Source organism: Aegilops tauschii, chromosome 3, assembly GCF_002575655.3.
Source record: "Aegilops tauschii subsp. strangulata cultivar AL8/78 chromosome 3, Aet v6.0, whole genome shotgun sequence".
NCBI lineage: Eukaryota > Viridiplantae > Streptophyta > Magnoliopsida > Poales > Poaceae > Aegilops > Aegilops tauschii.
The window spans coordinates 122,684,267-122,695,133 of NC_053037.3; the positions used below are offsets into that span (position 1 = coordinate 122,684,267).

The following is a 10,867-nucleotide window of genomic DNA, read 5'->3' on the forward strand; positions in this document are numbered from 1 at the left end:
AATGGGCCGGCCCAAATCGGCACAGCGATGACGTGCCTGTGCGAAAGGGCAGCATTTTGACGCAGAACGCGTCATATAGGAACTCCCCTTAAGGCGCCCGATAGGAAATGCCGTCTCTCACAATGTTCTCGCTGAAGGTTTCTCCTTCCTCAAGTTCTATTGGGCCGGCCCATTCACAGGCGCACAATGCGGAAAATACTAGAAGAAATGCGAGATATGGGAATCGATCACTGGTATCGTGAGAGATACCACACGCGTCTAACCACTCCGCTAGGCTCCGTGCGCGGTTGGTAATAGCGACGCGCCCCACATAATGTTTAAGCCGGCTTTCTTTGTTTCTTTTTGTTTATTTGTTTTTTCGTTTCTTTTGTTTCTTTTCTTTTTCTTTCTCCATTTTTATTTTTTTTGCTTTTTTTCATTTTTTATTTTGTTTCTTTTCTCGTTTTTGTTTGTTCTTTTAGTCATTATTCTACATTTTTTGTATATGACAACAATATTTCTCAAATACACGTCTAACATTCCTTCTTCATTTTTTGTTTTTCTTTAGTTTTTTATGTTTGTTTTTTGTTTCACTCTATATTCTCGTATATGACAAAGGCGAAGTATCAGGTGAAAATAGGTACTCAGTGAAAATCTGAAAATTCTCACGTGGTCCATCAGATCTATAACGAACAACACTGATCAAAGGTGGGATCTCTAATGATCCACTTAAACACAATTAGCAGAAAACCCCCTGGCTTGTTCACCATCAAGGTGGAAAAATCCTTCGTGAGTGTCCCTATGATAGGGTTACGTTTCAATCTTACACGCCGCCATGGAGAATCACGTTTCGACGGCCGCGAGCCCTTGCCTTTCGACGTCAACGACGGCCCCTCCGATGGCAGCAACAGGCCCTCCGTCCGCTGCGGCTCATCCTCCACCGGTGGCGACTCGAGTTATGTCCTTCCCTCCGACGGCAGCGACGGGCCCTCCGTCGGCTACAACTCATCCTCCGCTCATGGCGACTGAAGCCATGATTTCCCCTCCGTCTGTCGTGACAGGGCCTCCATTGGCTGCTCACCCTTTGCCGGTTGTGTCTCAATCTTCAGAGTACTCAACGCTGTCGGTCGTGAAAGGGCCTCCGTTGGCTGCTCACCCTTCGCCAGTTGCGTCTCAATCTCTTCAGAGTACTCAACACCGTCGCTCGTGACTGCCACCCCTATTTCCCCTGACATGCCTCGGGCTCTTCCTAGCCATGCAGAGGTAAGCTGTTACGTGAGCATGAACCATCGATTGATCACTAGGTAACATTCATCGTCTCGTACTCTCAAGTTATGGCGCATTAGATGGAAAAATAGACTGATGCTTCACAAGGATTTGTGCCAAAAAAACATATCTGCATCAGCACTAGACGTACTAGAAAATTAGAGTATGAGATGATCATGCAACGGTACATATACTGTACAGAATATGCATATTTGATGACTGTTTCTTTGTTTATACGAACTGAACATGCTAACACCCATGATGTTGCATCATAGATGGAGCATGAATTTGATATTGGCAATGATCAAGGGAGTCATGATATGGAAATCCATCCTCCTCCGATCAATCTAGACAACTTCAGTACACCAAAAAAGAGAGCTACAAGTGCCCATTTTGTGTGAGTATCATTATCATCATAATTTCGGTTAGATTTCTCTAACAATCACTAGCTTGTATGAGTAACGAGTTTTAGTTGTTTTAGGGTTCATCATGTACACCCGACTATGATGAGAACTTAAAGCCGGTTGTAGGTAAGACATTCGAGAGTATGGAAGCTGTCGAGAAGTTTTACAAGGCTTACGCACACAGTGTTGGATTTTCAGTTCGAATTGGGCAGAAAAGGACCGTAGGTAATGTGGTGGTCTGGAGGAGATTTCTTTGTTGCAAAGCAGGTTTCCGAACAATAAAGGAGGAGGAACGAAAGAAGGATTCGAAGGGAGAGAAGACAAGAACACGTGCAAGAAAGATTACTAGATGTGGTTGTGAGGCCATGATAACTGTCAAGCATATGCAGGATGGCAAATATTGTATATCATATTTTCAAGAAGAACACACCCATGAATTTGTCACACCTAGGAAGCAGCATTTAATCAAGTCTAACAGAGAAGTCAGCGAGAAGGCCAAGACCACACTATTCACATGTCATGCAGCTAGCATTGGCACATCTGGGGCCTTCTGATTGCTTCGTGTTGGTGAGGGCGGATTCCAGTTCGTGGGGTGCACAAAGAGAGACTTGCAAAACTATCACCGCGACATGCGAAGCACTTTCAAAGATACAAATGCTCAAATGTTCATTGACAACCTCAGAAAGAGGAAGAAAATCAACCCAGGATTCTTCTTTGACTATGTTCTTGATGATAAAAACCGACTGACGCGTGTCTTTTGGGCAGATGCTTTTTGTCGGAAGAATTATGCTTTATTGGGCGAAATGGTGTCTTTTGACTCCACATATAGCACCAATCAGTATAAGATGATATTTTATCCTTTCACAGGAATAAACCACCATATGTGATCAGTTTTCTATGGTGCCGCCTTGATTGTTGATGAGAAGATAGAGTCATATAAATGGGTGTTCGAAACATTCTTGAAAGCAATGGATGGTGTAGCACCGAGGCTTATAGTAACTGATGAAGATGCTAGTATGAAGGCTGCCCTTGATGAAGTTATGCCAAACACCGTCCATAGGTTATGCATGTGGCATATAATGAGAAAGCTTCCAGAAAAGGTTGGTCCTCCACTGAGAGAGGATGAACATTTCTACAATTCAGTTAACTCATGTGTATGGGGATCTGAAAATCCAACTGAATTTGAGGCTAAGTGGTCTTCCATGATTTCTGAATTTGGACTTGAGGAAAACACATGGTTTGCTAGGAGATATGAAATTCGTAAGTCATGGATACCGGCCTATTTCAGAGGTCAAAATGAACTCAAGGCTGACCATGATTGCCTCAGTTCCATGCCTCCTCTGATTACATCCTGGGAGATCGAGAAGCATGCTAGCATGTACTTCACCCATGAGGTTTTCAAAGTTTTTCAGAAGGAATTGCGTGCAGCTAGAGAACATTGCTTGATTGAAAGCATATCGCAAGAAGGTGATGTGAAAACCACGGTTGTAGGTGGATACTGCTCTTCCAAGTCTAGAGAAGTTCAATTCAACACGTCAACCATGAGCGCTCACTGCTCTTGCATGTTATTTGAGACACGTGGAATTCCATGCCAACATATTATCATGGTTTTGAGAGGTGCAAAGTTGAATGAGCTCCCTAGTCAGTTCATTTTGGATAGGTGGAAGAAAACAGTTAATAGGAGAGCCCTATATGACAGCTATGGTAACTTACTTGAAGAAAATGAGAGTAGTTCTTTAGATTTGGCAAAGCGAAAAATGATTTCAGAGATACACCAAACATTGGATGACACAATCAGGTTGGCGGAGCACTCTCCTCAAGAATTGGAAGCATTGAGAGATGGTCTCCTTGGAATGAAAAGAAATTTATCTCAAAAGGTTACTGCCAATAATCCTAGTAGGCAAGATGAATTTGAGGCATACATTGGTTGTACTATGCCTGGTGAAGTTGAAATCCATCCACCAACTGATGTCCACACAAAGGGAAGATGCAAAAGAATTAAGGGACACTTAGACAAGGGTGGGGAAGGGAAGCAAAATAAGGATGGGGAAGGAAAGCAAAATAAGAATGGAGAGGGGAAGAAAACTGCTGCAGGACCCAAAAAGCCTCACACATGCAAGGCGTGCAAGCAAGTTGGTTTCCATGATAGTCGTACGTGCCCTAACAAGAGCAAAGAAATGTAAAGGTAGTTGTCATACAAACAGAATGATTACTATTTCAGAATTCATTTGTCCAATCCTAACAGTTGTGTTCATGTCTATGTGCAGCTTCTTTTATTTGATTCGAGGCAGCCAGGTGCTTTTATTTTGGTGTACTTGAAGATGGAGTTCAAAGCTTCAGCATTATCTTCTGAGAGATCATCTTTATCTTTTGGGCTTCTAAGAGCGGCGCCTTTAAGAGCATGAGCATTATCTATTTGAGAGCTTCAATGTCGTTCTTTGAGAACTCCTTTTGTTACCCGCTACTGATTTTTCTTTATCTGTAGAGAAACATTGCTAGTTGCTTGTTCTGGTGAACTACATTGAACAAGTTCATGTGTTGCGTGATTTCTGAATTGGCATTGTGCCAATATTTTATCAAGTTGAACCGTGCAAAACTCTACAAAGATGTTAGTTTATGGGCTTCATGCTAACATTTTATCAAGCTGAAACTGTGCAAGAATCCTGAAGTTCTGTATTCACATTCTTTTGCCTCCTACACACATAGTTTTGCAATGAGTCCACCACCCAATCAATCTTAATCTCTTTTGTAGCTAGACACATGTACATGGGCCCAAATTACAGTCTTTACAAGAAAATTTAGAAACAAACAGAGGGACAAGCCCCAGCCAAACATTACACAACCCTTATGATCGAGCTAGCATGTTCAGGTACATTTTCGGAAATAACAGAGGTTGTGCGGACATTTCTTCAGAGAACTGTATAGTTGAGCTATAATTTTTCAGAGAAAAGTGTAGCATGGGGCAGCACGCTTCCGCGTGTTTCCGCTCGAGGTCGACGCATCTAGACGCTACTGTGATGGACGCAGCTAACTTGTACACTGTGTTACAGCAAAATTTGGTTACAGCGAGCTGGAACATTCAGTTAGGCAAGTGACTACACATCACTTTGATATCTCTTGAGCTCATGACACAATCTACAACGAGATGCTTCAGATTTTCAGTTTGTCCATTGCCACCGAACAATCACCACAGGAGAGTTGCACAACTCCAGCACTAACAATATAGCAAATCTCAATGCAAAAGCTTCAGCATGTTCAGGTACATTTTCTGAAATAACAGAGGTTGTGCGGACGTTTCTTCAGAGAACTGTAAAGTTGAGGTACAATTTTTCAGAGAAAAGCGTAGCATGGCCCACGTCGTTGCCTCTCGAGGTCGACGGATCCAGCCGCTAGTGTAATGGACGCGGCTACCCTGCAGGTCACACCCACCGTCATCCTAGCGCAGCAGCTCAGATGCGCTGCTATCACCATGCCGCTCGACTTCACCCCTGCGGCTGGTCTGCCGCGTGCGCGTCACCTACGCAGTCCCACTCTCCCGCCACACTGTCTGCGTCGTTGGTGAAGCTTCCGGGGCGGACGTCGCGGATATCGTTGCCTCCCTCCCAGGGCGGCGTCCTCGCCTCAGATCCTCGGGAGCCCTCCCTGTCGATGAGAGCTCCGAGGCGGTGCGTACCCGCGTCGCTGCCGGTGCCGGTTGTGTCTGCCCCGCCTCGTGCCTCGCGGCCGCTAGAAGTCTCGAAACCGCCATGGCGTTCCCTGCGGGAGCAGCCCATGGGACGACCGGGGAAGAGTTAGATCGAGTTGGGCAAGGCAATCCCCACATGATATTCGTTAATCACTGAGAGAACAGGGGGTTATCCACTAATTTTGTTTAAGTGGATCGTGGGAGATCCCACCTTTGATCGGAGCCGCTCATTATAGATCCGATGGACCACGTGAGAACTTTCAGATTTTCACTGAAAACCTATTTCCAACCATTTTTTAATAAGTGGTCAACATTATTTGTATACACGTTCAACATTATCTGAACACATATTCAACATTTTTAAAATACTTGTCCAATATTTTAATATTTATTCAACATTTTTCAAATATATGTTTAACATTTTTTAAATAGTCGTTCAATACTTTTTCAACATTTTTAATATTTATTCGCATTTTAATACTTATTCAACATTTTCAAATAATGGTTCAACATTTCCAAATAGTTGTTCCACATTTATTAATAGTTATTCAACATTTTCAAATATTTGTTCAACATTTTTAATATTTATTCAACATTTTTTATTTTTATTCAACATTCCGCAATAGTTGTTCAACATTTCTTAAATACTCGTTCAACATTTTTTAATACTTATTCAACATTTGTCAAATACTGGCTCAACATTTCTGCAGATACATGTTCAATATTTTTTCAAATACTTGTTCAATATTTTTTAAATACTTATTCAACATTTTCTGAATGATTGATTAGCATTTTTCAAACATGTGTTCAACATTCTTAAAAAAAAATTCAACATTTTTTCAAATACATGATCAACATATTTTTTCAAATACTTGTTCAACATTTTTTAAATACTTATTCAGCATTTTCCAAATGCTTGATTAACATTTTCTGAAATACTTGTTCAACATTTCCAAATGTTTTTATCGACTGTTTTTGTATAATATATATGTATATATAGAATATTTTAAAATTTCAACAAAAGTATAAACATAAGCAAAAGGCCAAATAGAAAACGAAAAAAAAACTCAGAGAAAATAGGTTGCAGCCTCGCGCTCGTGTGGGCCGGCCCATCTGGCTCGCCCCCTTCAGCGAGTTGGATGGTCGCCTCGCGTGAGGCGAGAAATAGGGCGGGCACCCCACTTAGAACTCGCGCAGCGCGTGGCCGGCGACTCTCCGCGCGAAGCCGCACCTTTCCACACGCCTTTCTTCGTCGTCACACCAGCTGGTAGACCGCGCAGGCCTCCTGTAGATGGCGTACCGGCTCTTCTGGCTCTCTTCCAGCTCCACGGCGTCGTACAGCATTTGCATTGCAAGCCAACTCAGTTCTCACGAGCCAGTCAGGGAATGAATGATGTTCTCACGACTTTGTTAGCCAGCAGTGGGCTGGTCGATGCTTTACCTGCTTGTATTTTTGGTCCAGCTCCCGGAACCTCGCCTTCTTATCTTCTTTAGAGATTGGCCGATTAGAGCAACTTTAATGGGGCGATCCAAACGGACGGCGATTTCATCCGCTTTTTGTCCGTTTGGGTCGGCCGCCCGCCAGGCGTCCGCCCTGTTTTTAATATGGGTCGGCAGCGCGCCTAACATGCCGACCCATATGTGCTGGCGTGGCCGGCTGGCCGCCCAATTTTACATTGATGATTTGCATTCAAACACATTGTCAAATAAAACGAATAAAAATAGTATAGTTTTACAAGCCGAATAAAAATAAAAATGTTTCACATAGTTTTGCAAACGAATAAAAGAAGATACATCTATTGGTTGCCAACATGAGCCCACATATGCTCAACCAAATCATTTTGCAGTTGCACGTGAGTTTTCCAATCACGCATGTCTTGATGAAATTGGGTGAACTGTTCAAACGTTGCCGCTACTTCATGCTCAGGCACAACATTCTCACCCTGAAACTGAAACCCTTGATCGTACAGACGTTCCGGACGCTCGTCTTCTATGATCATATTGTGCATGATCACACAAGTAGTCATCACCTCCCACAGTTTCTGCGTGCTCCAGGTATTAGCTGGATACCGAACGATGCCCCATCTAGATTGCAAAACACCAAAGGCATGCTCGACATCCTTCCTAGCACTCTCTTGCTCTTAGGCAAATCTTTTCCTCTTCTCTCCGACAGGGTTGGGTATTGTCCTGACAATAGTGGTCCACTGAGGATAGATACCGTCACCCAGGTAGTATCCTTTGTCGTAGTTGTGGCCGTTGACAGTAAAGTTCACCGGTGGGCTGTTGTCTTCGGCAAGCCTAGCAAACACCGGCGAGCGCTGAAGCACGTTGATATCATTGTGTGATCCAGGCATGCCAAAGAAAGAGTGCCAGATCCAGAGATCTTGAGACACCACGGCCTCTAGTATGACGGTGCAAGCCCTGACATGTCCTTTATACTGCCCTTGCCAAGCAGAAGGACAGTTCTTCCACTCCCAGTGCATGCAGTCTATGCTGCCAAACATCCCTGGGATGCCCCTTCTGGCATTCATCGCCAACAAACGGGTTGTATCTTCAGCTGTCGGCTCTCTCAAGTACTCAGGGCCAAACACATCAATATCAGCCTCGCAGAACTTATACAGGGACTCTAGGCATGTAGACTCGCTCATACGGGCGTACTCGTCTATGAGATCACCGGGCACTCCGTATGCAAGCATTCGGATGGCGACAGTGCATTTCTGATAAGAGGAGAAACTGATCTTGCCGACGGCATCCTCTTTCCACTCAAAATAGTCATCATAGCTGACCACCCCCTCTCTAATACGGTTGAAAAGATGCCTACTCATACGGAAACGGCGGCGGAATTTTCGATGTTTGAACAACGGGTTTGTTGTATCAAAGTAGTCCTTCCACAGAAGGAAATGCCCGCTCTCTCGGTTGCGAGTCAACACCGGAAGGTGGCCCGTAATGGAGCCACAGAACAATGGCCGCTGGCTGTTGAGGTGGTGATGGACCAACACGGCAGCCAATATCTCCTCCTCGTCGTCGGACGACGAATCGCAAAGGAAATTGTGGAAAAAGAACTCGTCAGCGGAGTCCATTTCGTACCTTGGCAATCTGTCGAACAGCTTGCAGGCGTCGAAGAAGGAGACGGCCGGCGAGGGGAGTCGCGGCGCGCATGGACCAGCTAGCTGCCCTGTCGACGTCCGACGAGTGGGCCGGCGTCCGACTGCGTGCCGGTCGGATCTGGTCGGGGCGGCGAGGCGGCTTCTTGATCGCGGGTGGCTGTGCGGTGGGAGGAGCAGCGGTGGGAAGCAGTTTGCTCCCCGGCGGTAAGACGGCGGTGGCGGGCGACGGGGGAGTGGGCGGCGTTGCTGGGCGGATGTGGATGCGGCGGCAGCTGGTAGAGTCGCCGGCAAAAATGGGCGGCGGCGTCGGCGACGGCGACGAAGGAGGCGGGCGAGGGTTGCTGTTGGCTGGGGAGAGGCCAATATGCCACCGACCAGCGGGCCCGGGGAGAGCAGAAGGCGAGCGTGCACGCGTCCGTCGCGTGTCCGTGCCGACGCAAATCCGGCTAAAAAATGGGCCGGAAATGGGTCGCCCGCAGACGAAAAGCGGACGTGTGTCCGTTTGGGTCGGCGCGTTGGGCCGCCTTTTGTGTCCGCGCCAACCCAAATGAACGACGGCGGACGAAATGGGTCGCCCCATTAGAGTTGCTCTTACGGCCACATAGCGATGTGCTCGCTCTCTGATACTCGTCGTAACGGGGACCCAAGAGGTTGCGCTCTTCGTCTACTACCTCGTCGATGAAGCATGTCAGCGGAGTTATATCTGAAGAACACAATGAAGACGGTAAACGAGACGAACGTCATGATGATACTCGAGTGTATACAAAAAATCTTCTGAAGTACCAGAGCTTAAAATTTAGCACATACTTTGCGGGTGAAAGTTGGCATGAAAGTGCTAACGAACCTTACCTTATTTCTAGGACCAACTGGAATATCTATCCAGATTATAAGCTCTGTAAACTATGTTCCCAGCTTAACTCCTAGCACAGCCATGGCTAGGGTGCATCTTTACGAAAAAGAGTTTCCCCCCACTTTATATTATAAAGCACAACCGCCAAGACTAGGGTGCATCTTTCTCACCCAACAAACGCAAATTAAGTGGAAATGCATAAACAGCCTAGAAACCAATGGATATGAACTACAAAAGCTGGATTACCACTGCTGCAAATTAATCGGATAGAGATAATCTAACTACTGTAGCTGTATAACAAACTATGCAACTTTATATTCCGTTGGATATTTGGATTCAGTCAAGTTATTTAGCATGAATTAAAGATGTTCTTTTCTATGCATTTACTAACCAACAGTTAATAAGAAACGAGGTATTCTCCCTATCCTCTTTACACCGCATGCCTAATTACTTGACAAAGATACTTTCAGCACTTCAAATTCGCAACCATGGCATGTAGGAGCAAAAGAGAAGGTCAGTTGTTATATATGCAGATGGTACATAAACAAAGAATCATCAACTGTATGCAGTTTTTTTATATGTAACCTACATCGTCACTGTACCTGAATAATCACATATCCAGTCACCAATATTAGCTAAAAGTACACTAGTAAATTGCATTGGTGGTTGATTAAGAGTAGTGATTTGAGTTGAGTTGTCATTGTGAGATACCTCCTGCATGGTTATAGGACCCGGTTCTCTCCTGCATAGGCCACCGGGGTCTTTATATACACGTCTTCTCTTAGAAGAGTAAGGCATGATCTCTGATTTGGGCTTAGATGGAGCCAACTAAGGTAATATCTCCTTATAGTTGGTTGAAGTGCCAGATCCATAAGGCCTTGTTTGGTAGGAGAGGATCGAGGGGGTTTTGAAGGGAATTTCCTCGCGTGGCCCAGAAACCCCCCAAAACCTCGAGGGCCCATTTGGTACACGGGGTTTCGATGGCCCAACCCCCTCCTATACCCTCCTTTCCATGTGGTTCAGAGCCCTCAAGGGGGGACGTGTGGATTTGGGGAGGAAATGACACCGCGCTGCCGTCCGCTCACAGCGCCGCCGCCCGACTCCTCTTCAACGCGCCGTACACCAACTCCTCGACGCCGGCGTACCTCCTCCGCCATACTGGGCTTCTCCCCGGTGGTAAGACCTCGCCTCGTCTCCCCCTCTTTCCCCTCGTCGTCTAGGTTTCTTCCATCCGCCCGGCCATGGCTGCCGCCTCGTCTTCCCCCGGCGAGCTCACCAAGCACGCCGTCTCCGAGGGCACCATGGTAAAGGAAATATGCCCTAGAGGCAATAATAAAATTGTTATTTATATTTCCTTATATCATGAAAAATGTTTATTATTCATGCTAGAATTGTATTAACCGGAAACATGATACATGTGTGAATACATAGACAAAACAAAGTGTCCCTAGTATGCTTCTACTTGACTAGCTCGTTAATCAAAGATGGTTAAGTTTCCTGCCATAGACATGTGTTGTCATTTGATGAACAAGATCACATTATTAGGAGAGTGATGTGATGGACAAGACCCATTCGT

At 45.4% G+C, this 10,867-nt stretch overlaps 1 protein-coding gene across 1 annotated transcript; it reads left to right on the top strand.

Moving 5' to 3' along the window:
• The first annotated feature begins 2,617 nt into the window (after positions 1-2,617).
• On the top strand, positions 2,618-4,054 carry LOC109776889 (protein FAR1-RELATED SEQUENCE 5-like). Its single transcript, XM_040402271.1, has 2 exons — positions 2,618-3,526; positions 3,917-4,054. Exons 1-2 carry the CDS (start codon positions 2,618-2,620, stop codon positions 4,052-4,054), a joined length of 1,047 nt encoding a protein of 348 aa, XP_040258205.1.
• Positions 4,055-10,867: the final 6,813 nt, after the last annotated feature.

Coding starts and splice junctions, on each gene's coding strand:
- LOC109776889 (XM_040402271.1), top strand. CDS start 2,618: ATGGATGGTGTAGCACCGAGGCTTATAGTAACTGATGAAGATGCTAGT. Junction 3,527..3,916: donor AAAGAAATTTATCTCAAAAG/GTTACTGCCAAT, acceptor GTCTATGTGCAG/CTTCTTTTATTTGATTCGAG.